The 26870-nt window shown below is 36.8% G+C and overlaps 2 protein-coding genes across 4 annotated transcripts in view; both read right to left on the bottom strand.

The window, feature by feature from the left end:
- The window catches only part of prkg2 (protein kinase cGMP-dependent 2), a 33377-nt gene extending 20643 nt beyond the window's left edge, over window positions 1–12734 (bottom strand). Inside the window, exons 1-7 of the mRNA XM_055199910.2 lie at window positions 12556–12734; window positions 11104–11600; window positions 8918–9084; window positions 8564–8677; window positions 7549–7654; window positions 4639–4702; window positions 2440–2517 (exon numbers count right to left, since the gene is read on the bottom strand). Of these exons, the coding sequence (XP_055055885.1) occupies window positions 2440–2517; window positions 4639–4702; window positions 7549–7654; window positions 8564–8677; window positions 8918–9084; window positions 11104–11585 (1011 nt within the window). The 5' untranslated portion in view covers window positions 11586–11600; window positions 12556–12734. The remainder of the gene's footprint in view (window positions 1–2439; window positions 2518–4638; window positions 4703–7548; window positions 7655–8563; window positions 8678–8917; window positions 9085–11103; window positions 11601–12555) is intronic.
- A 9463-nt stretch (window positions 12735–22197) lies between these two features.
- Window positions 22198–26870, bottom strand: part of rasgef1ba (RasGEF domain family, member 1Ba) — a 92540-nt gene continuing 87867 nt past the window's right edge. For all 3 annotated transcript variants that reach the window (XM_073861141.1, XM_073861142.1, XM_073861143.1), the window contains 4 exons: window positions 26303–26398; window positions 25922–26045; window positions 24555–24627; window positions 22198–23685 (listed from right to left, as the gene is read on the bottom strand). In XM_073861141.1, the coding sequence (XP_073717242.1) occupies window positions 23661–23685; window positions 24555–24627; window positions 25922–26045; window positions 26303–26398 (318 nt within the window). In that variant the 3' untranslated portion in view covers window positions 22198–23660. The remainder of the gene's footprint in view (window positions 23686–24554; window positions 24628–25921; window positions 26046–26302; window positions 26399–26870) is intronic.

The raw sequence follows: 26870 nt of genomic DNA, 5'->3' as shown, positions 1-26870 counted from the left end.
CCTATAACAGCATGTTATAGCTTATAAAACAATACATAGTAGACCACACAAGATATTATCTTTCAATCACAGGCAATATGTAATCAATAAAAATCCTATTGAAAAAAATTGAATTACTTCACAGAATCGGATTCATCCTCAATTCTGTAAAATGATCCACTAAACTACGGTGACCCTCTTGACCTTTCCGATAGGCAGTTTTTGGTGACTAGCGCTAATGGCCTTATTCCCAACACGCTCCTGGACTTGGTGGCGACAGGCTGACGAGAACCATCATTTCCGGTAATTAAATTCGCTCCCCCCAGCAAAACATCTTCCTTTCCCCCGTCTTGAGCTACAGTGGGGCAGAAACCAACAGGGGACCCAAAGCTGACTAGCTCATGCTAAACAGTTCCTGTTGCTTCCCAGTGGAGAGCCCCGTCTCTTAACCCCTTTGGTGTCAAATTACTGATTTATCTCAACACACTCGACCTCCCACAGACACAGATCAACATCTCCAGTCAAGTCCATGAGGATTACTACTGGTGTAGAAAAATGTTGCCTCCATAAGTTCAATCACCTGTATTTTGTTATAAATTAGCAGTAGATTGTTTGAAAATCTTTTTTAGAAGTGATTTCACAAAATCCAAGCTGAAGAACAGACATTTAATCTGGAAAGGCAAGTTATTCAACTAAACAATAGCAGACAGAACAGCAGGCTGAATAGGTGTCCGTACAAATTAAAGTAACATAAACAGTTATTTAAACAATACATAACATATCTGGAAGGCTGAATAGAAACAGAGCGCAGTTATGCTAATTTGAAAACCACGCACACCGGGTGGGCAACAATCCAACCGTCTCCATTGACTTTGTATTGCGAGAAGCCGCCTCCTTGTCATTTCTGGCTTATTACAAAAAAACAGAATAATGCCTAAAAGCTGCTGTGTGACAATATGTACAGCTAACAAGCCAAAAAAAACAGAAATAAGTTTTTATAAGCTGCCGAGCCGTAAAACCAAGCCTTTAATGAGAAAAAAGTGGATCGCCGACTACGTTTCCCTCTAGTGGAGGCAGTTCTACTAATAGAAGTACTATGAAAAGTTGCCTGTTTTCCCCTTTTGTGTCTTTATCGCTCGTTTTTTGGGGTCGACAGCTTATAAAAACTTATTTCTGGGTTTTTTGGCTTATTAGCTGTACATCCCTGTCACACATAAGCTTTTAGGCATTATTCTGTTTTTGTTATAAGCCAGAAATGACAAGGAGGCAGCCTCACACAATACAAAGTCAACGGAGACAGATGGGTTGTTTTCCCCCCTGGTGGGCGTGGTTTTTAGGTCATGACGCGTTGCGCTCTGTCTCTGTAGGCTAAATTAACACGACAAGCCTAATCATGTTCAAAAAGGTCTCAAAGTCATTCCGCATCACTGAATTCATTGAATTACATAAATACAGGAGCAGCATAGAGTGGACTCTCACGGCTGTAGACAGTAATGGTTTCTCTTGGTTCATATGAATTAATTTTGACGTATAAGTCGCACCTGACTAGAAGTTCCAGGACCCGACAGACTATGAAAAAAGTGTGACTTACCGGAAAATACGGTAAATAAAGCAAATTCAACTTGATTAAATTACAGCAACTCATCACTTGTGAAAATAGTTGAAATGGCTTGTCAATATCTTTAAGTGTATAGGGGAATTTTTTTTTTTGATTTTTATATACTGTAATAAAGAAAATATTGTTGATTACAGTGGATATGATTATTATTATTAACTGTATTATTATTATTTTTTACTACTACTACTACTACTACTACTACTACTACTACTACAAGCTTCTGGAAAGAAGGAAATAAATCACAATGATCATTACATTATGCATGCACAACATATTCTATATTTCTACTTTCATACAGAATTATTTTAAGTATTTTGAATGTTGAAACCAGATTGACAGACATGAATATTAAATGTCATACACTAGACACAGTAAATATAAACTTTTAAATGCTGGGTTATTCAACACATAGTTGGATTAAAAATTATGCTGGGTTCTTTTAGCCCAAAATGTTGGGTTTTTAAATCTTTGGGTGTTCAAAAGTTTGAGGCAATCACTGGAAATGTTTAGTTTAGTTTAGGGTCAGGGTCAGGTCAAATACGTTTTTTATTATAATTAGAAGTCGGTGCATAATCTAAAAATTACTATTATTCAAGCATGATTTGAAGATGTGATGTCATCTTATGATCTTCAAAGAGAGTAAGGCACTGTTTTGTGCATCTAAAACCTTTTGTACCAAGGACAAGGCACGGTCAATGAAACATTTGATTAGTGACCTAAAAATATTTATATAAATTGAATTTTAAATCCTGTATTTCCTAGAGGTCTCAAATTTTTTAACCCTACTGTACACAAACCCAACCTTTGGGCAAGTGAACTGATGATAATGTATTGCATTTTACCTTTCCATTGGCAATTATGTAGAAGGTGTTTCCTTCCTCTCCCTCTCTGATGATGTAATCTCCTTTATTATAATACTCCTGATCAGGAAACACAAGACAAATCTCATTTTGCTATTGATTTACCATCAAGCCACTGCTGTCATGTTCCCATAGGGATAAACCCAGGGGATGCAGCAGGAAGGCTGTCATTTTTGACTTCACAGTGAGGATGTGTCTCCATATGAGGAGCTCAAATACAAAGACTCTTAAGCCACCTCAGTCAAAAATAAGATAATGATATTAAACGAATGCTCTCGACACGTACTATACGTTCATCAAATACTTCCACTTCAAATACACTTAATTCTGGCCTCATGCATTCAGAAATACTGGTTTATTGGCAAAATCCATTAAGAATAATCAAAATAATGCTCATCTACAAGAAAACTTGTCAAACACACTTAGAGAGTTTTGCATCTGAGCTCTTCATATCCACTGCACAGCATTAAAGGTGCAGTGTGTAAATTTTAGCAACATCTAGGGGTGAGGTTGCGAATTGCAACCAACGGCTCAGTCCACTGCTCACCCCTCAGTTTTTAAACGCATAGAGAAGCTACAATAGCCGCCACCAGAAAAACATGTCATCGACAGAGACAACTTAGTAAAAAAAGTTTGTCCGTTAAAGGCTTCTGTAGAAACATGGTGGCACAAAATGGCGACTTCCATGTAAGGGGACCCTCGTGTATGTAGATAAAAACATTTAATTCTAAGGTAATAAAAACATAACGGTTCATTATAAAAAAGGTCTTTATACACCCCTGATAATATAGTTTTGTATATTATTTTGCATTTCTGTCAAGAGATGCTTTTAAAAATTACACACTGCACCTTTAAAACACAATCATACTGTTACATAATTGTTGCCATAAAAGTAGAAAAATATTGATGAGTACAGGACCACACTGTAAAAAAGCATAAAACAACTTGGTTTTGCAAGTCAATTCAACCTGCTATTTTAAGTTTTGACTTGTAATACGTTGACATAACTTTTAAAAACAGGTTGAAATTGGTTGAAACTTAATTTGTTTAGTTAAAGTAACATAAAATATATGTTAATTTTAATATCATTCTGGTTAAAGGCAGTACTTAAATTTTACTGCTCACACCAAGGCAAGTCATTACAAAATATCCAAACAGTCTAACTTATTTCTAATAAATAACAATAATAAAAAAATTAGAAACTGGGTGCAAGCTCATGAATAAGCCCCTAATATACTGTCACTACAAATTGTGTGAACTAACATTGAAACCATTTTTGCATTGTTGTTACTGTTGTTTTCGGTTGCTTGTCAGAGACTAAGTCTTATATCAAACATATAAATATTTTGAAAATTAAGCTTCACCAAGTAAATCATTTAAGCATTCTAGAAAATGATCAACGACCATTTACAAAGCACACTCAGTTGCAAGGGTACAAAAATGTTCTGGTCCATGTCCTCAACAGATCTTCATCCCCAAGTGTCGTACAACATGACACGGTTTCATTAAAGATGCTCTCTCGGCATGCCACGGGTCTCAAAAACATTTGTCTGTTCCTAGCGTTCCTCTTTGCATTCCAATCCCCACTGTTTAATGATGGAGTTCCACATTATCTGCATGTTTCAGTCCGAAACATCTGGGCCACTATTGGGTTACATTGGTTCCTAACCCCTAGAGAGGGGAATATAATCAACTCCATCGGAGTGATTGAATAACGACATTCTCCCATTCGACCTCAGGGGCCAACAATCGAGAGGAATGTCCTTGATGTTTTCAGCATAGAAGAACACAAGGAAGGTTATTTGACATTGACTTGACAAAGCCCACACTCTTTAAGAAAAACTCACTTCGGCCCCTCATGGAGAAGTGGAATAAATCAGTCGGCAGCCTGCACTGGCTGTTACAAACATCTTTAACAAATCACTCGTCCCCTCGATTGGAGCGAACACTTCGCTCGGCCTTAGTAAAATAACTATGGTAACAATATACTGGGCCGAGCGATGAAAGATGTAATAATTTAAGGACTGTTTATCCAGAATTGTCACATTGGGTCTGGACGACTGAAGGTAAGCAGTCTCTAAAGATGCTTAAATATAGAATCTAACTGTCAAATGTTCATTGATAAAGAGCTGCTTAGTTTCTTACATATCACCAGACTTCTTTACTATTTTTAGTACTTACCACCTCTAAGCAATCAACAATCTTATTCAGTTTATCCCCAGGCAGACTGCCAAGAAGTGAAACACTGAAATAAAAGAAAAGACAAAAATGTGAGATGCGGGAAACAAGAAATGAGTAAACATTTGATGTTCTGAATATGTTTCTGACATTTAATCATGTTTCAATTATTCATGTTCATTTATTCATGATCATGTCAAGTGAAAGATCATCAAAATGCAGTCTGCAGACAAATAAGCTTGAACTGATGCAGGTATTTTCATGGTGTGTCTAAAACTGGCTGATGTGTGCAATAGAGCAGGGGCTTCCAAATTGGGGTCTGAGGACCCCCAGGGGCCTTAAGGAGGTTCTAGGGGATCCCTAGTAAATTCTGAGATTTTTTTTTTTTCAATTTATTTATTAGGTGTTTTCATTTATTAGGCTTATCTCTTATTTCTTACTACCCAAATAGCACTAGACTCTGGGTTGGATCTGCACTGGAGTCTATTGCCATCAGGATACATCCCAAAATTGTTTATACTGTATTTGAAGAGTTTGGTTCCAAAACGCTATAAACACTTTTTTTTATTTGTTACAGCCAAAATCAGTATTGTGTCAGGTCAGTATTAAAAAGTAGAATCTTAATTTTACGCAAAATCCAATATCCGTCGTGTTATTCTGTCATCTTTTCTCCCTTTTTATCCAAAATGTGATAAACGCCAGCCCTCCTTCTCTGCAGAATGTAATAAATCCTCATAACAAATCACAGAGCACCATTCCACGCATTGTAAACAACAATGGTGGCGCGTTAAATACACAGAATCCTAGTTTTCCTCATCTACTTTGTGCCTCCTAATTAACAAACAAACAAAAACAAAAAATAGTAATTTTGATGGCATTGATAAACCTGGTGGTTTTCTGTGGCGGGAAAGAAACGTAAGCCATCAAAATCTATTAATTTACGCGAGAGGCACTCGGGAGACGGAAAAATGTCCGCCGTTACTTGTTCTCCCGGCAGCATTCTGTCATGCTAACACATTGACCCCAGAGGATCTTATGAAATACTTTCCATTAGTTTACGCAAAGTCAACATAAATCAAGCAGGACCAAAATATTTTACAGCTGATTGCTGTCAAAAATGTCAGCGACGACGTCCCAAGGACGACAGCAGCAAGAACAGTGTTTTAATATGACAAAGTAAGTGTTTTGATTAATGACATTAATTTGTTATCAGTGTTTACCACTAGTCAACTAAATGAATATAACATGGTAAAGATGAATGCACATTTATATATTGATTCAATAGATTTATAGCATTTTGAAAAAAAAAACTTGTCATGGATTTATTGCATTTTGCCGAAAAAATAATCAGTTTTTAAAATAACTCTTTGAAGATCAAAGTATGGATTTGAATTTTTAATGTTTTTATAACCTAAAGATGCTATGTGAACGTTTGTAACAGAAAATAGTGGTTTTCATCTTGTCACTTTCTTGGTATAGAACACATTTTTACCGAAATTAGTCAAAATGATTTATTGCGTTTTGGAACCAAACTCTTCATTTGCTTTGTAACTTTCTAGTTTGTTTTCCTTATTACAGATCCCTTGATCTCACTTACTAGGATTTGTAAGGCAGTATATCTTGTAAAGCTGAAACAAAGTTGCTGCAGTTTAAATAATCTGAACTAAAAATGTTTCTCTTCAGCATTACTCTTAGTGTAGCCAATTATATATATATTATAGGTAGGGGGTCCCTCAAAAGAGGTTAATCTTTCATATGTGATATCTTAAAGTTTAATAACTCCTGCTATAGAGAACTGTTGTAATTATTTTATCTTATACAAAATACTATCTATTATTTATCATTTATTATTACAATATTTTTTAAAAGACATTTAATTGAATTACTTCTTTTTGTTTTTTTAATGTTTTTTTATTAGATTATAGTTACGATGATGTCACATTGCAACCCGACCATAAAATAAACTGACCTTTTTTATCAATACATCGGATCATGTCACAAAAATTCCAAGTTGCTTGTTTGTTTGTTTGATCTAGAAACTATTTTAATAACATTGCTTTGCTTTAGGCTTAAGGCTAGTTCTAGACTAAAGGGCAGGGTATAAATTTTTTCTGGGTCCGGCTCGCGCACACACGCATCTGCGCAGCTTTCCAAGTATACTCCCCGCGGCTAAAAGCGGATGGCCGCGTTTGACACTATATGCAATACAAATGATTTCTTATTCAAATTAAAATAGTTATAATTTATAATTATTATAATTATAAATAATTAGGCCGTCAGGGCAGCACTGATTTGGCGACATTTAGAGTACATAAAAGCATTAGGATAGGTGAAGAAAAGTAGCCGATCCACCATTGCAAACACAGTCTAGAACAAACAATAAGACAACAAAGAATAGGAATCAAACATAACATGCTCCACTGCTTTCTGTTCTTGGAAGGAGTAAAAATTAAAGAAGAAAAACGATAGTGTGTGTGCGAGTGCTGTCTATTTCCTTTGTATAATTGTTTGTAGTTGAGTGTCCTGTCTAAATATTTTCACGCGCATGCGCTGTTCTACACGGACTGTACGCGCACTGTCCCGTGGGCTGCACGTGGACGATGCCCAATGAAAATGACGTCATGCAGACGACGCGCATACCCACACGTCCCTAGTATACTTTCGGCTTTAGCTGTCATGTTTAAGCTGTCTCAGATGAAAACAATTTGCACTGACAGATCTTAAAATATGCTAGTGTCGTTGATTTGTCTCAAGATACACATCAGTAATGTCTTTTCTAAGGTATGTTTATTTAAAATTCTTAAACATCTTAATTTAACTGAGGCCTAGCCCTGGCTTTAGCTAAGCCTTGTCTGTGAAACCAGGCCTTGATGTTAATGTTTGGATGCAGATAATAACAAACAGCAGGTTTACCTCCTCAGGAAGTTGCGGTACTGCTCATGGCGAGCTTCTGCAGTCATCCGCATGATGTTGTGAAAGACCTCGCGATCGAGAGCCCATGTCCTCACGTTGCTGGCCGCTGCAAACACAACAAAACAGGTAAGTGGAATACCAGGAACTTCCAGGTTTTACCTCACCATTTTTTTCCCGTCACTAACTGATGTAAATTTAAACTTCAGTGGTTCAGTGAAGATTGATTTATTTATTATTCAAAGGTGCATTGTATAAGTTTTAGAAGACTCTCTTGAAAGAAATGCAATAGAATATACTATATTATTAGTGATGCATAAAGACCTTACATAATAAACTGTATTGTTTTTATTACCTTAGAATGAGACGTTTTTATCTACATGCACCGCGGGTCTTCTTACATGGAAGTCGCCGTCATGTTTTTTTACTAAACAGACAAACTGTTCTACAGAGCACAATGTAAGTCATGTGGCGGCTACCATATGCGTTTTAAAATTGAGGGGTGAGCTGTTCGTTGCAATTCACAATCTCACCACTAGATGCCACTACAATTTACACACACCACCTTTAAACTTATTGAATGATTTGTTGTTTCCTGCACATCAATGCACATTTAGGAGGGAGAATAAAATATATTATGAGGGCAGGCCAGACACGTCTTCCCAATCACTTATTTGCCATCACTGAACAAGTTCAATTTGATATCAGAACAACCAAACTAAATTATTGTCAAGCCAATGAGATTAACAAAAAATGCAGGTGTTTGTTGGATACCCTGTGGCTACATGTGGCCAATCCATGGTCACAACATGTTCATTTCATTGTAGACCTAACCTATATTTCATAAAGACATGTTTGCATATAAAACAACTCGCTCCACCCCGCTGTGCAACAATAGACATTTACAGTGGCTAAATTACCAAATCAAAGTCAATGTAGTATTCTCCCTTAGGAGAAATTTGTCTCGGATAAGCACCAAAACTCAAACATACAGTTTAGTACATAGGAAAGTTTTTACCTTTGACCGATGCAGTCCTGGTGCAGTTGTACAAGATGGCTAATTCACCAAATGTAGTCCAGACTGATATTGACGTGAGCAGTTTATTGTGCTGATAGACATCCAGCTTTCCATCTGTAGGGTGCAAACGGCATTTTAACACTGATTTCATTGTTAAAGGTGCCAAAGATTGCATTAAAATAATCTGTTAAATTGTTCTCTGAGTTCTACGTAACTTTATTAAGTGCAAAAAAAATCCAAAGAGTCCATTTACAACCCTAGGTTTTGCCTTTAGAATAAAATGGTCTATTGTCGCCCCCTATTTGGAAGGGTCGTGAACATGACTGTGTCACATTTAGTCAGTTCATACTGTACCTGCAAGCACAAACAGGTGATTCCCCGGCTCTCCTTGTTTGATGACATATTCCCCTTGCTGGTACGTCCTCTCATACATACATTCCACCATGTCTTTCACCTGCTGTATCTCCAGTCTCCTCAGATACTGGTTCTTATTTAAAGCATCTGTGAGGAGCTTCTTTACACTGTTAAAAATACACCAAACATTATTTATATAATGTCACATGCTGGCTATAGGCTATCAATTCTTATTGTTGATGGACTTTATATATTATGATGACCAAGAACAAAATATTCAGGATAGACTAATTGGCCTGCTTTTCCTTCAGCTGTCAAGTACACCAGTTGTTTGATTGTTAATGTTAGAATACAGGCAGCATAATGAACCTCAGCATGGTGTTCAGCAAACAGATTAGGCCAACTTAGGTTTCCAACATAATGAGTATCTACGCAGCATGGGCTCTTAAAGCTTAGCATATGAATAACACAGACTAATTACCAACATGCAAAAGACGGCAGATCTATTTGAGCTCTTTAAGGAGGCTTGATATTAGCCGAGATACAATAATGAATATTCCTGTAAAACTGCACTGAATTACGTACGAAAACAACCTGGTCAGGTGGGAATTTGACTTGAAGCCTTAAAGTTAACAAACATTTATCTTTTCACAATACACTGCTAGAAAAAAAGGTTAAAATATGTACCCCAGCAGTCACAGGGGCAGTACCCTTTAAAAAGGTCCTAATATGTACAATTAGTACAGATATGTATTAATTTGATACCAGATGCACAATTTATATTCATATTTAAATATGAATATGTACCTTTGAGATACTAATATGAACTCAAAATATACATTTTAAGATGTCAAATAAATCTTTGGTGTCCCCAGAGTACATATGTGAAGTTTTAGCTCAAAATACCATATAGATAATTTATTATAGCATGTTAAAATTGCCACTTTGTATGTGTGAGCAAAAATGTGCCATCTTGGGTGAGTCCTTTTAAATTCAAATATGTTGATCTCTGCACTAAATGGCAGTGCAGTGATTGAATAGATTCAGATTAAAGGAGCATTTCACCCGTGGACAAATTAATCTTTATTAAAAGTGGATCATATTTGTAGTCGAAATGTAACATAAATTTTGAATTTGGTGCCTATTTCACCGAGAAAAGGAGTGTTTGTAGTCTCACCCCCTAAACCAGTGCTTCTCAAATAGTGGGGCGGGACCCCCAGGGAAAATACTTTTTCAGGAAGTGATTTTTAAAGACATTACACCCCAATCACGCTGTAAACCGATTGTGTTATTTATTGATTATATTTAATTTTTCAGTATCAAATGGTCAAAAATATTATACTTTAAATAAGGATTGATTTTTTTATTTCAGGCAAATTGATGCATTTTAAGTCTTTTCTGTTACAGACTAAAAAACAATGTTAATAAAGTTATTCTCTGTTGTAAGTTGATCGATATTTCTTTTTTTGTGTTTTCTTTTTGTGTTTTCTCAATGTTAATAAGGAAACTGCCCTAAACAAAGATATTGACTGGGTTTCTAACTATACAAAGCCTAATGCAAATGGGTGAAGTGTCCCTTTAAGGGGCGGTATTATCCCTTTCTGACATCACAAGGGGAGCCAAATTTCAATTACCAATTTTTTCACATGCTTACAGAGAATGGTTTACCAAAACTAAGTTACTGGGTTGATCTTTATCATATTTCCTAGGTTGATACAAGCACTGGGGACCCAATTATAGCACTTAAACATGGAAAAAGTCAGATTTTCATGATATGTCCCCCTAGAGCAGTGTGCCCCAATCCTGGTCCTCGAGGCCCCCCTCCCAGAATGTTTTAGATGTCTCCTTGTTTAACACACCTGATTTAACTCATCAGCTTGTTTGGTAGACATGTTTACCATTTTGGAAGGAGGCTGATAAGTTGAATCAGGTGTTCTAAATAAGGAGACATCTAAAACTTTCTGGGAGGGGGGCCTCGAGGACCAGGATTGGGAAGCACTGCCCTGGAGGGTATAGCCCCAGTGATGGCTGGGATACATTTATTGATATTTTTTAAAACAACGTACATCTAATACTGCTCTGTACTGATTGTAATGCTGATTTTTAATTAAGAAATAGCCTATTATGTACACAGTCCCAAATACTAGTAGGCTATCACTGATATTAAGTGATGCATGACAGCCCACCTTTGCTCTTTCCAGACTCTTGCACTCTCAAAGTAGAATTTCGGTATGCCGTTGGAGTCGTAGGTTCTGGATGAAGGTTCTGCAGACACCCCAGCTTTTGCTCCTTTTCTCCTGTTAAGGTTATCTCTGAGCAGACCCGAAAGACACTGACTGACTTTATCCTTGATGGGTGATGGCAGGAGACCCAACTCCCCTTGATTCTTCAGTGCATCCTGAAGCTTGTTGAGTTGGAAGCACTTGTTCCTTAAAGCATCCGAGATCTCCGAGATCGCCTGTCTTTGTTGGGCTAGTTGCTCCTCTAGATGTTTGATCTGAAGTTCCTTGGCACTCAGGTCTTCGTCCTTCTTCTTCAGCTGATTTTCGAGCTCATCCACTCTGGATCTGAGAACATGAGGAAGCGAACTTGATTCCACGTTGTTTTTGGGTTTGGCTGAGCCATTGACCTGTTTAAATGGGTTCAGCTTCATCGAACCATTTCCCATTTTGGCACTTAAATTCTGTAATAAAAGATGTTGTAAGTTGAATTTGTTGTGGTGACATTTACAAAAGTTAAATTTTTGTATACTGTATGTAATCGATATTAAATATTAAAACACATTTCTTGATAAATAATATAAATAATGCTGCTGTTTATCTGGGTGTGTGCTGATCTCATGTTGTCAGATCAGATGCTGTCATTTGTCCCCTACAGAACACAACTTTGATGGTAAAGGTTAGAGGATCCACCCAAGCCTTTAATCTACCTATCATTGATATCCATGTAATTATGAAGAGCTTATACACAAGACACATGATCATCCAAATGTCCAACTCTCAGAGAGAGAGAGAGAGAGAGAGAGAGAGAGAGAGAGAGAGAGAGAGAGAGAGAGAGAGAGAGAGAGAGAGAGAGAGAGTCATTTAAAACTAATCAATAATTCAGAAGCACAGTAATACCGGATGGCACCAGCACCCCATGAACTGCAATCTGCTCTTTCCTGTACTGAATCGGGTACAGTCATTCTTTATGGGCATTTATTTGTGAAGAAAACGAAATGTTTATCATCTTACTATAGTTAGCAAACATACAATGGACACTGGACACTCCTACAACTCAGGAAAAAATGACAATCCCAGTGTTTTCTGTTCAGATACAGACGCCTACATCCTCATACATAAACGTTGTTAAATACAAAGTACGCCCTCAAATTTGATTAAAGTTTGGATGTTAAATTTATCTTTATGCCTTTACAAAGATGTTATTTAATTTAGAGTAAATGTTTACATCTAACGTTACACGCAAACATGATGCTAAACATAAAAGCGAGCAAAATAGATAATCGTTTTGTTGTAATAAATGCATAAATGGTGAATATCGCGATATCTCCACGTGTTAAAATTGCACCTGTCCAGCGAATTACCGGTTCAGGAAAACATAAAGTTTCTGAATGTTTTTAAATAACATAAAAAGCCTACCGTTTAATTCCTCTGCAACGTTACTCATGAAAGTAAAATGAAATAAAAAGGAGAGTTGTGTACATGCGCGTATCCGTGTCCACATGTGTCCACACGCCTCATACAAACAAAGACTGAACGTCATGTGTCATTTCTCCAGTCAGTCTCTTCAGCAACCGTCATGCGGCTTCATAACACCAGCATCTCTCTCTCTCTCTCTCTCTCTCTCTCTCTCTCTCTCTCTCTCTCTCTCTCTCTCTCTCTCTCTCTCTCTCTCTCTCTTTCTCTCTCTCTCTCTCTCAATTTCAATTTAATGTGCTTTATTGGCATGACAAGTGTTACAATGTATTGCCAAAGCATTAACAGTGAATATAGAACATATGAAAACAAATGATATACATGAAAAAGAAAAAAAAGAAATATATATAAAAAAAAATATATATATATATATATAAATGCATTATAGAAATCTATGAACAATGTGTTGTGCAAGAGTATGTGGATATATGTAAGCGCATTACTGAATGGTCGACTCCTCCCTTTTTTTATGGCAGGCATCAATGTATTGTGCTGCTAGTAAAATACAATTTTGTTTTTCTCCTAATAAATATTGAAGTTGTGTGTTGTTTAATTTTGTGAAGTCAGTGCACATTGTTTCAAATTTTGTGTAGAATTTCTTTCTGATTTCCTCATAATTAGGACAGAAGAGTAGGAAGTGTTTTTCTGTCTCTATATCTCCTCGGCTCGGTTACAGTATGGGCAGATGCGGCTCTCTTTGGGTAACCAGTTTTGTCGATGTCTTCCTTTCTCTATAGTCAGAGTGTGATTGCTCGGTCTGTATCTTGTCATTGTTCTTCTTAATTTAGAGTCTTTCACTGTGCTTAGATATTCTGCTGTTGTATAATTTCTATTTAGGGTCAAATAACATTTAAGTTTACTTTGTTTACCTGTTGATTCAGTCCAGTAAGTCAGGTAATTTTCCTTTTGTACTTTTATAATTTGGTTGGGCCGAATTTTGTTGATGTGTGTGTCAGTGGTGTTAGTTTGTTTTTGTAGATTTAGGATCATCTGAAGTAGTGGACTTTTGTCAATGTTCATTTCATGGTTTTTAAGGGCTTTAAAATGAAAAGAGTTGGGGTCACTCATTTTAAGATGTTTCCAAAATTTGATGTTTCGTTTCTGAATGCGCATTAGCAGAGGATATTGGCCCAATTCTGCTCTGCATCCGTTATTTGGTGTGTTTCTCTGTACTCTGAGGATACTCTTACAGAACTCAGCATGTAAGGCTTCAATCGGGCTTTTGTCCCATTTGTTAAATTCATGGTTCAGGAGAGGACCCCACACTTCACTGCCATAAAAGGCAATAGGTTCTATGACTGATTGATTGGAATATTTTGAGCCAGATTCTAATTGGTATTTCAATTTGAATAGATTTTTTGATGGCGTAAAAGGCCCTTCTTGCTTTCTCTTTCAATTCATTCATGGCCAATTTTAGGTTTCCAGTTGCACTTATTTTCAACCCAAGGTATGTGTAGTTTGTAACGTAATCAATTTTGGTGGCACCAAGGGTGAAATTTCTTTGTGTCTTCCTCTGACTTCCTGGTCTTTTCTGGAATGTTAAAGTTTTAGTTTTTTTAGTGTTAATATTAAGGGCCCAGGTGTGACAGAATTTCTGCAAAATGTCTAGGCTTTGCTGTAGACCCTCTTGAGTTGGAGATAGCAAGACCAGATCATCAGCAAATAGCAGAAACTTGATGGTTGAATCATGTAGTGTTAGACCAGGTGCTGAGCTTTGTTCTAGGAGTTTTGTCAATTCATTAATGTAAATATTGAAGAGGGTGGGTGATAGTGGACATCCCTGTCTTACCCCTCTTCCTTGAGTAAAAAATTCTGTTTGTTTATTACAGTGCATTGAAAATGCGCTGTACTGTTGTTACTGGGCTTTTTATTATTATTATTATTATTATTATTATTATTATTCCAACCAAATTTCCGCAATTAATACGGCTCGAACCGTTTAACTTAGAAACTTCATTCAAACTCTCAAACGTGCGGACTATTCGGGAATACTGTGCTATGACTTTTATAAGCGATCGGAGGTACGGTCTTCGCCCCAGGGGCGAAAAAGCAGCCGAAAAATCCTATTGACTTAACATGGAGACAAACTTTGACGATTCGTAGCTCAGACCTAGAATTTCACAGAAACTTGTGACTTGCCACATTTGAAGAGGCTGGCAGGCTCTGTAAGAACATACCTCACAATGGGGTGTAAGTTGTACCCCTGGGGTGTAAGAGGCCCCCAAATTTCCCCATAGACTTATAATGGGGCAGGAATCATGCCCATATAAGGAAATAAAAACGTCCCAGATGGGATATCTTTGCAACGCAGTGTCATAGAGACATGGGGGTGGGCTCATTTTACTCAGGCATCCAATCAGTCCCTTAGGATCCTTATTGAGCTATTAAGCCACGCCCCTAGCAACCATTTTGGGCACCCTAGCAACATTTCCCATAGACTGCCATTCTAAAATGCCCAAATGGATATCTTTGCAGCACAGTGTCACAGAGACATGGGGGTGGGCTCATTTTACTCAGACATCCAATCAGTCTCTCACCATCCTTATTGAGGTATTAAGCCACGCCCCTAGCAACCACATATGAGCAGCCTAGCAACATAATAAACAAAGCCTTATATCTCTGGATCCGAACATCATAGAGACATGGGGGTTGGGTCTTTGGGTCATATTAGCTTCATGCTAGCTTCATGCTAAGTCATACTAGCTTCATGCTAGTTTCATGCTAGCTTTATGCTAATTTCATAATAAATCTTGCTAATTTAATGCTAAATCATGTTAGCTTAATGTTAAATCTTGTTAGCTTCATGCTAAATCATGCTAGCTTCATGCTAATCATATTAGCATAATGTTAGCTTCATGCTAATCATGCTAGCATCATGCTAGCTTCATGCTAATCATGCTAGTATCATGCTAGCTTCGTGCTAATCATGCTAGCATCATGCTAGCTTTGTGCTAACATCATGTTAGCTTCATGCTAATCATGCTAGCATCATGCTAGCTTCATGCTAATCATGCTAGCATCATGCTAGCTTCATGCTAATCATGCTAGCATCATGCTAGCTTCATGCTAATCATGCTAGCATCATGTTAACTTCATGCTAATCATGCTAGCTTCATGCTTATCATGCTAACATCATGCTACCATCATGCTAATCATGTTAACATCATGCTAGCTTCATGCTAATCATGCTAGCATCATGCTAGCTTCATGCTAATCATGTTAGCATCATGCTAGCTTCATGCTAATCATGCTAGCATCATGCTAGCTTCATGCTAATCATGCTAGCATCATGCTAGCTTCATGCTAATCATGCTAGCATCATGCTAGCTTCATGCTAATCATGCTAGCTTCATGCTAATCATGCTAGCATCATGCTAGCTTCATGCTAATCATGCTAACATCATGCTAGCTTCATGCTAATCATGCTAACATCATGCTAGCTTCATGCTAATCATGCTAGCATCATGCTAGCATCATGCTAATCATGTTAGCATCATGCTAATCATGCTAGCATCATGCTAATCATGCTAACATCATGCTAGCTTCATGCTAATCATGCTAGCATCCTGCTAGCTTCATGGTTATCATGCTAGCATCATGCTAACATCATGCTAATCATGTTAACATCATGCTAGCTTCATGCTAATCATGCTAGCATCATGCTAGCTTCATGTTAATCATGTTAACATCATGCTAGCTTCATGCTAATCATGCTAGCTTCATGCTAATCATGCTAGCATCATGCTAATCATGCTAACATCATGTTAGCTTCATGCTAATCATGCTAGCATCATGGTAGCTTCATGCTAATCATGTTAGCATCATGCTAGCGTCATGCTAATCATGCTAGCATCATGCTAGCTTCAATGCTAGTCATGCAAATTATGTTAACATCATGTTAGCTTCATGCTAAATCATGTTAGCTTCATGCTTAATCATGCTAGCTTCATGATTATTCATGCTAGCTTCATGGTAAATTATGCTAACGTCATGTTTAATCATGCTAGCTTCATGATAAATCATGTTAACTTCATGGTATATCATACTAATGTCATGCTAAATCATGCTAGCTTCATGCTAAATCCTGCTAGCTTCATGCTAAATCATGTTAACTCATGCTATCTTCATATTTCATCATGGTAACCTTTTTAAATCATGCTAGCTTCACACTAAAACATGTCAACAGCCAGGTAAACTGCTAGACTAAATTTCTTTAACATTTCTGTCAATCAACTTTTTTTGCATTTTCATGCACTGGTAATTCCTTGGGAATTGCATATCTAGTTTCCAATTTTAATTGCACATTGATTGTTTGAGTACATTGTTTTTATAATGTTGTATACATTTCCCATGATGCCTGATTCTAGAAGTTTAGATAGTAAGCCTCCATGCCAAATTGAATCAAAGGCTTTTTGGAAGTCTACAAAGCAAGCAAATATTTTGGTTTTGTTTTAGTTAATGTATTTATCAATCAGGGTATGTAGGGTGAAGATATGATCTGATGTTCTATGATTTGGCAAAAAACCAATCTGGCTTTTGCTTAGCACATTGTGTTCTGTAAGGAAATGTATGAGTCTTTTATTGATGATACTACAGAACAATTTCCCCGATTTCTACTCACACATATACCTCTGTAATTATTTGGGTCTGATTTGTCACCACTTTTGAATATGGGAGATATAAGTCCCTTATTCCATATATCAGGAAAATATGGAAAATCTCTCTCTCTCTCTCTCTCTCTCTCTCTCTCTCTCTCTCTCTCTCTCTCTCTCGTTTTGCACGCACGCTCTTTATAGTAATTATTAAGTTTTATTAATTATTATAATCCATTATTATTTTTTATTAATAATGTGTTTTCTTTGTTTGTATGTTTTTTTGTCGTTGTTTGTAATGTTGTACAGAGCTCCACACTGTTGCTTATACATCTACATCATACAAAGTAGCCTAAATGTCTTTTGTAATAGTCTGCAAATAATTTACTCTATGGAAAAAGTTGAATTGAGTTGAATTGATTTCAGTGCAGTTTTGTGAATCAAAGCCAATGAGTTACATCAGAGAGTTTGTTGCCTTGGGCAATCGAAATGACCAGAGCTGTAAATGATATGCACTGTGCTTATAGCAAATATTACACTGAGTGCTTGACAAAGTGCAGAACCTTATCATGTAGTTTGAGAACTTAAAGAGATTGATGTATGATGTATGCCAAATTCGTCTGCCACAACGCGTAAATGTCACAGACAATTGACAGATATGCTTTGGTTGTACCACTGCTTTTATTAAAGTTCAATTAGATTTAAATCTGAAGACTGTACAGGTCATTCAAGAACACTCTATGACTGATCCCTGAACCAAGCTTTAATAGATTTGGATGTATACTTTGGAAGGGCTGAACTGCTGGAACGTCTATTGATCATCAAGCTTCAGTCTGCACCAAAGAGCTCACCATTTTTGCCAAAATGGCTTGATACTTCAAATAATTTATAATGTGCTTTATACAGTCAAGATTTCCAATTCCAGCATCAGCAAGGCGCCCCATAACAATAAGATTAATAATAAGACTGGACAACCTCCAAATTTGGCCATGGATACGCAGTCAACATGTTAATCACGCAATGATCACAGTGACATCACACCATTCTTCTCATACCGTGATCATTACACTGTGAGCTATCTGTGCACTCATTGTGATTTTAAAATGTTGAGAAGGTTAGAGGTACAATTTGTAAGATATTTGCAGTAAAATATCCAAAAATCACTAGTCCGGTGTTATGTATTTTGTCCAGCTGATTACTAACAATATCTATAATGTTTTCAACTAAATTATGAGAAATTTGCTGCCCTAAACAGTGACACAGGGCAGTGCAGTCGTCTGTAAATGACGTTAATATCTACGTTACCCTTTGTTACCGCCTTTACTGACGTAAAAACTACATGACAACAGTGTCGTGGACAAAAGCGGAAGTAATAGCGTCTATCGGGCCACACGCTTTTTTTATGGCAAGTTTGTTCATCTGGGGCCGGTTGCACCAGCTGTGCGTAAGTTACAACGTAGCCTAGTTACGACGTAAATGGGCACTAAGTTACAACTTACGCACTACTAAATGTTTTTGCGTTGCACCATTAAACTTAGTTTAAACGTAACAATACATTGTAATTAAATATTTACGGAAGCCCCTGTCCATGAATAACGCTTGGAATAAGATGTCAGACAGATTACATTACATCGATGAGCTCGTATTAATTATGAAGAGCCGCAAGCTCGTCAACGAGTTTTCAAGAGCTGTTTAATTTTCTGTGTATCCATCAATTAAAATAAGATTTAAAATTTCTTCCTGTTTATTTTCTCCTCCATGTGTGGGATATATATTTTCAATTAAAAGTGTAATGTTTTGAGTTAGATAAAGTTTGCTTTTAACTTTCAGTTTAGGCGAGACAAGAATGAGTTTGAATGTACTGTTCAGACTATTTCCTGTTTACCCATTATAAGGCTTGTGATTGGATTAAAAAAAATAGACGTCATTCTATGCGACAACGCAATACTTTACGGAGAGCTTACGACCTACTAGCTACGTTCTGCCTTAAGAACAAATGGTGCAACCGAATTAAGTAAAGAGTTAGTTATAAACTAGCTAGTAGTTACTAAGCCTCTAGTTTGGACTTTACGTCCCAGTTTAAGTAAGAACTTACGAACGACTGGTGCAACCCTACCCTGAACACTTAATTCTGTGCTGTGTTAACAAACCATCATATTGGACTAATACTGTAACATCTATGACTAACAATTGCGTTTTGAACATTAAACCTTACATATTGAAAAAAACGATGCCATCAAACACATCATTTATAAAACTTGATTACTTAACCTCATGTGTAACATGGTTTCTCGTTCCTGTCTGATTGATGGGCATAATATATATATAAATTATTCTGAAGCTCTTTTTCTTTTCTTGTCAAGGGTTTTCGCTGCTTCTTTCCCGGCCAATTGGCAACAATCCCTCGCCGTGTTTCGTTCGCCTGCCTCTGTGTTGTTTGCCGTAAAGTGATCCTGCTTCTCGCGATATCTGAGACTTTGCGAGACTGAAGGACACCGGGTCGGATACATCGAACTTGCAAGTGGGGTATTCTTCCTACAGGCAGTAGGGGCGGGCGAGAGAGTCTTCATTTGTCCTGTAATGAGTCATTTAACCATACCGACTTACAAAGATAATTTATTAACATAAAAATGCTGCCTTGTGTCCCTTTAAATGATGACGTCTCTGTGACATGTTTCCATTTAGCAAGCGCTTGCGACATCTGGTACTTTTCATGTGCTTTATGAGGTAGTATGAGCTCACAGTGAGTGTGCAGTGACCTCATATTGTGACCTTTATATGAGCACACAGTGAGTGTGCAGTGTGGATACACTCTTAGATCACTCTTAGATCAACATTATGAGGATCTTGTGAGCTCATGGTGACTTCATTGAGAGATCAAATTGTTGACTGGGTATGGTGATATTCTGCTCATAAGCTTTGCCTTTTTTCTCAGCAGACATTAGCCTGATCCATGAGTCCAGACAGTTCCAGTTTGGTCAAATTACTTCATAAAACCTTCTTCCAGAACACCACAGGTCTGTCAAAATGAATTTTAGCAGGTTCGAGTAAGTCTTTATGCTCTTCTTGGCCAAGAGTGGCATTTGGCAAGATGTCTCAACATGAAAGCCATGTTTTCCAAGTGTTTTTCTTATACCCTGTAGGCCTGCATTGAAAAGGGTTTTTCTCAGTTTCCCTGATCAAACATTTTGTTCCCCACTAATGATTTATGCTTTTGTTCAACATTCTTTACAGGTTTTCTAGTATAACACATTATAAAGTCATTCTAGAAACTTCTAGTGTGATGAACTCTGTGCCGTCTTGTAGCCATATACTTATTAATGTAATAAAAAAAAAGTTTTTGTGAGTTTTTTTGACCTGGTCATATTTGTTAGATCCAATGTTGCCCATGTATGTGTAACAACAGTGTTAAAGAGGGGTTGAAAAAATGTATAATACATGACATACATGACATTACAAAAATCCTACAACTCAAAAGCATTACGATACATATTGACATAATCACTTTTAATTTGCCACTAAACTGTTATATATGCAATTAAAAAACTCTAGCTTAAAAAGCTAGATACTATACACTTGTAAATTATTTCTATCTCCAGGGTGGAATAATCTTGATTCCTCCAGTAACTACCCATAATAGAAAGAAACAATGTTTTAAAAAAATAAATTGTATATGAGATCTGATGCATACAACAACCAGCAGATGGAGACAAAGGCTAATTTCTCATTTTATACTGTACAAACTGTATATTTCATTCCCTAACCCAAACCATACCCAGTTACAATTTTTTTTGAAGGGGTGTTCATAAGACTGACGTGCCATTTTAATGTGTCATTAAAATGTAATTAAGTGTTAATACTCTGTCAAATAGTTTTATAACAGCGTCATGAATATTCTTTCTACTCGTTTTTTTTAAGTTTCCTCCAGATGTTTAAGAAATAAAATCAAACATCTAATAATAATAATAATAATAATATAATAATAATTACAATTGATAAAATTATATTTTATTGCATTTGGAGAGTAATTCACCTAAAATTAAATGATGATAAACATTTCAATAATGGCTTTAGTCATGCAGCGTTGGGTCCATATCACTGGAAAAAGTTAATTACATTAATGAATTAAATAAATGGTTTTGTTAGTTTTTTCTTCTATGTCAGAAAATTTCAGAACCATCTGTGTGTATTGTGCACATACACACAGTATAATCCTTTGATGTGTCTGTTGCGTTTTGTTAAAGTTATTTGACATAGCCTAGTATTAACGCTTATTGACATTTTAATGACAAGCTCAATTTGTACCACAGTAGATGAGGTCAAGAAAAATATTTATGATGCTGTTATAAAACTATTTGACAGAGTTTTAACACTTAATGACATTTAAATGACAGTTTAATGTAACCCATTAAGCTAGGTAGTTTCTTAAATTTGATAATTATTCTGCTATGTCATGTGTATGAAGTGATGTATTGGTTTATGTCAAGTTGGCATAACAAATACATCTTAAACAATGTCATCTTTGCATTAAAAATGACACAATTGAACAAATGACACTTAATCACAATGGTCATAAATGTGCATAAAATCTCCTTCATGTTCATGAAACCCCTTCAAGTAAACCCTCACAAAAGGGTCTAATCACAGTTTCCCCCAACATGTGTATGGATTAACCGGTTCTTGCCATAAATATAGCCATAGATGCTGAAATGGCGTAAAGAATAAATCGTAAAGACTAAATAAATAAAGAATCCTCACAAATAAACCTTCCTAATATGTTTCCTTTTTTCCAAAAATATAATTCTGTTTTATTTATAAGCTTTTTCCTCATGGGGACCAAAAAATGTCCCCCTAGGGTCTAAAAAATTACTGTTATTACTGTCTTTACTATATGTACGCACGCACGCACGCACGCACGCACACACACACACACACAATATAATTGCTATCACTATTGTCTAACCGGATTATAGCACAAAATCAGTCAAATAGCTTAATTTCATAGGCATTCTTTTATTAAAATCCACTCCTTTTTCTCACACTATACAACAACACTTTAGGAGGTTCTACAATCTGCCTGAACAGTCACAATACATACCAATATACGCAGTAAGAAATACAAAGTTTATGTTTTGGAAAGTTTCCAGAATGGCAAAAGGGTAGACATCAGCCCGACATACGTTACCAAGATACTGTGCGCTAGTACCTCCAAATAGTTTTACCTCATACAAAGTTTTATAAACATTATAAAATTAGATAGGGCAATATCTGATTACTATAAAACATGTACCTAGTACAAAATAAGAAAGAATTCAATACATCTTCAGAGTATCTTTAAAATACTTCAAACAATGAAAGAGAGATAATAGATTCAAATAAATAAAATGCAAAAATAAAAATATTAATAATATTAACGTATTAAAATCTTAATACATGTTACAAATGATCAGGTATGATAAACCTTCATGTAAACTCCCTGAAAAGAACAACACAATCTGTAGTGTAATTTTCCATTTCACCACCAGAAGACGATAGAATACAATTTTACGCTTACTATGGCAGAGATAATGAAAATGTTAAACAACTGTAACTGTTAGACTTGTCTGAGACAGTGAGCTTTACTACTGTGTCAAACAGCGTATGGACTATAACACTAAAAAAAACAATGTGGGGACACTTGTCTTTCCTTCAACATGTCTACAGCAAATCCATGACAACAGCAAAAAATATGTGAAAAGGGGAGCGATACGCTGCAGAGTTATCACAAAACAAGTAACACAAGAAAATAATTTGACGACTTTATTCACAAAAGCATCCAGTGCATTTAGCAACCCATGATAGGTTCACACACGCATAAATCGTCACTCACAGAGGTTAGAGCAATGCATTACTTATGTCATATGCATAAAAAACTGACAAACACAATATCCAAAAAATAGTGACAACATAAATCTATACTTAAATTAATGTTTTAGGTACAAGAAAAATACACAGTACTGAAACCCAGTACAATAATGCTGGTTATATCTTTTCCAACTTCTTCCAAATGAGTTTGCCAGCCAGCGGCATACTCAAAGAGTCAATAGAGAAGAAAGACACTTCAAAAATGTTTGGGGGCTGTTCGCATCGACCGTCATCTAGAGCACTTCTGAACAGCAAAGTTATAATTGATCTGTAGTCGAAAGACATCGTTCAGTTCATTTCAATTCTTCATTTTAGAAAGAAAAGAAATATAAAATCTGCACAAAGAGATGAAAAAGCCTGAAATATCCAGTATGAAAGAGAAGGGCCTTGTAAAAAGATGCAGCTCTTTCCAACGTAAAAATGCAACGTTCTGCAAAATACGGATTGTCGTCTCCCTTACAAAACAGGGATACTTCTCACTTTTGGAGGGGTCAAAAGGGGGACACAGCTTGCTTGAGGTTCACTTGATTTTCAGCTCTTCACATGACTCCTTTATGTCCTGTTTAGCAAAGTTGACCTAAAAAATAAAAAAAGTTGTTTAAGTTTACATTTTGTGTTCACTCGAAAATCGAACCCACAACCTTTTGCACAGCTGTATGAAAAAAGCGGGTGGGGACGGATTATATTGACGCACTGTATCAGGAAACGTGACTGTGTGCCTTGTGTGCTGATCGAAGTACTTCCTAAACCTCATAAATCAAGTCCAGATTAGCAATAAAAGGCATCTTTGCCCTATGGAAATAATTTGTCTTCCTACGCATCAGCTGAACGTTCTTTTCCTGGTGGCTCTACCCCGTTTCCTGAATTCTGGAGGGCTCCCATCCTCTCGATGTAAGGAAAGCTAGCACTAAGTGAGGTGGAGCACAATCTGCTGATACAGACAGAATCTGGTGCTGTGACAGATCCTGTCGCAGTCGAGAGGAAAAAAGAGAAAAAACGCCCACCGTTTGCCTCCTCAATCTCTCTTTCTCTGCCTCAGTCTCCCTCCCTTCCGTGAGCTGTAAAGCTATCAGGAAACGTGACTAAAGAAGAGCCAAGAGGCCTCGCCCCTTCCAGAAAGTCCATATGTGTGGATCTATCACTAAATCTGTTTGATCTTTGGGTGGGCACTGGAGGATGTATTCATTTTTTTAATTTAAAAGATTAATTCATGAACGCGAGATCATATATAAAGTGTAAGCAGCATTATTAAATACTGATAGTAATCAAACTAATAAAAAGGTTGGTGAGCAAAGACCATAATCATAGTATCGGTTTGCAAATAAACATGTAGACACGAGATAAGCCACTGCACTTCAGACACAGTGTCTGAATGCATTTTTAAATTTTTAAGAGAGCCGTCAATCATCAGTCTGTTTGAAATGTTGTGATGAATCACATACACACCTGAGAGATTTCCATCTGTCCTTCTCCATGTTGTTCTCCGGTCCTTCGCTTTCATACGACGCCAGATACAAAGCTGTTGAGAGATGATCGAGATCAGACGAGTGTGTCAGTATCCAAACACCTGTTTTCAGTCATGAGGAATGATCTGAAACCATGCTATCATGTCTGTAACTCGACTATTCAGCGTGACAGAATTTTACACGTCGGGTAGTCATGACACTCGTAATTGACGTTTAGTTTTTCAGACATGCTTATTGGGCAACTGTCTTTAGGACGGGTTTATGAAGCAAGGCTGCCAAAAAATGAGTAAGCAGAAAAGCTCTAGGTAGACAAGACGTCGACTGTAAACAAGCAGCATAGAATGTAGACGTGAAACTACTGGTTTGTCAGCAATGGTGTCTGGCCTGAATTCCTGTGGGTTAGATCGATCTCCCAGGAGTATAAAAATATTATTCAGTGTCTGAGGATTTGAGCTGGACATAAGAAGTTGGCGATCAACACTATAAAAAGTCTCTGTGGCACTTAAATGTTTAAGTTTAAACCAAATTCATTAGTAAGTTATTTCAATTTTTGACTATTTAGAAGTTGTTATAAATTAGTAAAATAAAATTGTAATTAATTCGTTTAAACTTAAAAATTTAAGTGCAACAAGGACATTTTTATAGATTATGGTACACAAAAAAAAATCTTTATATAGATCATAACCTTAAAGGGATATTCCACTTTTTTTTGAAAATATGCTCATTTTCCAGCTCCCCCAGAGTCAAACATTTGATTTTACCGTTTTGGAATCCATTCAGCTGATCTCCAGGTCTGGTGTCAGCACCCCTAGCATAGCTCAGCACAATCCATCGAATCCGATCAGACCATTAGCATTGCGCCAAAAAATAATCAAAGAGTAGTGATATTACGCACTGCCCGAAAATAGTCCCCTGCCATTGAAAGTAAGCAAGGGGGCTATTTTCGGGCAGTGCGTAATATTGCTACCCCTGCTGCAGCCATTTTACATCAGCAAAGTCTTTGATTATTACGCCAGTTTGAAAGGATAGTTCCTAGCCATATCTGCCTAGAAAAATTGCAGCTTTTAATTTTCCGTCGGTCTTAGTACACGATGTAACTACAAAAGAGTCAAGTTTTAAATAGGAAAATATCGAAATTCTTTGGCTATTTTTTTGCACGATGCTAATGGTCCAATCAGATTCAATGGACCGTGCCAAGCTATGCCAAAAGTGCCAGCGCCAGACCAAAGGATCAGCTGAATAGATTCCAAAACGGTAAAAATCAAATGTTTAACTCTAGGGGAGCTGGAAAATGAGCACACTTTCACAAAAAGTGGAGTGTTCCTTTAATCAAAAAGGACTTCTTACCATCTTCACTGAAGACTGGTGCTGTCAGAAGATACTGCAGAATCTTGCGGTCTCTCTCAAAAGGACATTCAACCTTCTTCCACGTCATGAATTCCGTCACTTGTTTGGCCAGCTCCCAGAATTTCTGTGTTACAGTTAAAATCAATCTGTTATTTCCTTTGTTTTCATGTATGAAACTGCAATCACATGGACCCTGCATTGATGCCCTTGAAACTTCTTGATTTGAAGAGATGTATGCGTCAATGAACTAAAATTGGATCTTTTTGTTGCTATGTAACCGTGTTTTCTCAACCAACAATTGTTACTCAGTTAATGTGACGGTGGTTGTTTCCATGCATAATCTAAGCTCGCCCGGGTGCCCAGCCAAACAGAAGAAATTACCTCAAAATTGACATGTCCGTTCGGAAGCCTGTTGGCACATCCTTCGTTGAGGAAGTAGATGTCTTTAATCAGGAGGCTAAAGAAGGGAATAACAATCTGAAAGACAAAAAATGGGAACGTGAGATTACACAACAGTACAAACCAACCAAAAAGCAGACGCATAAAAATGTTTTGGGCAACCAAAGGTATGTATTGTAAAATGCATATGTATTTGGGTAGCCTTGTGGGTTTAATCTAAGGGTTAAAAAACAAATCACAGTAAAGTCTGACTTGTGCAATGGAATAAAACTATAGCACCCTATGTAAAGGATGCATGCACAGTGTTAAAATTAGTTTGGCACGCAAGAGTGTGGGTGTGACGTTTTTATTTCAAATAAAATGCTCTTTGTCCTACTATGTTAAGTATTTGAAACTGAATAGGTAAAAAATCACCAAACAATTTAGCAGAACAAAACCGACCTTGCATTTCGTCACTGTTTTTAGGCAGGGCTAAAAATGCCTCTTCATAAGTATGAATTAGCCTTGAGACAACATTGTTTGACAAGAGCATCTTAAAGTCTACAGGGCA

This window comes from Misgurnus anguillicaudatus, chromosome 22, assembly GCF_027580225.2.
Source record: "Misgurnus anguillicaudatus chromosome 22, ASM2758022v2, whole genome shotgun sequence".
In the NCBI taxonomy this organism is placed as follows: domain Eukaryota; kingdom Metazoa; phylum Chordata; class Actinopteri; order Cypriniformes; family Cobitidae; genus Misgurnus; species Misgurnus anguillicaudatus.
Note: the sequence above shows the minus strand (reverse complement) of the source record. Positions and strands in the feature narration are given on the sequence as shown.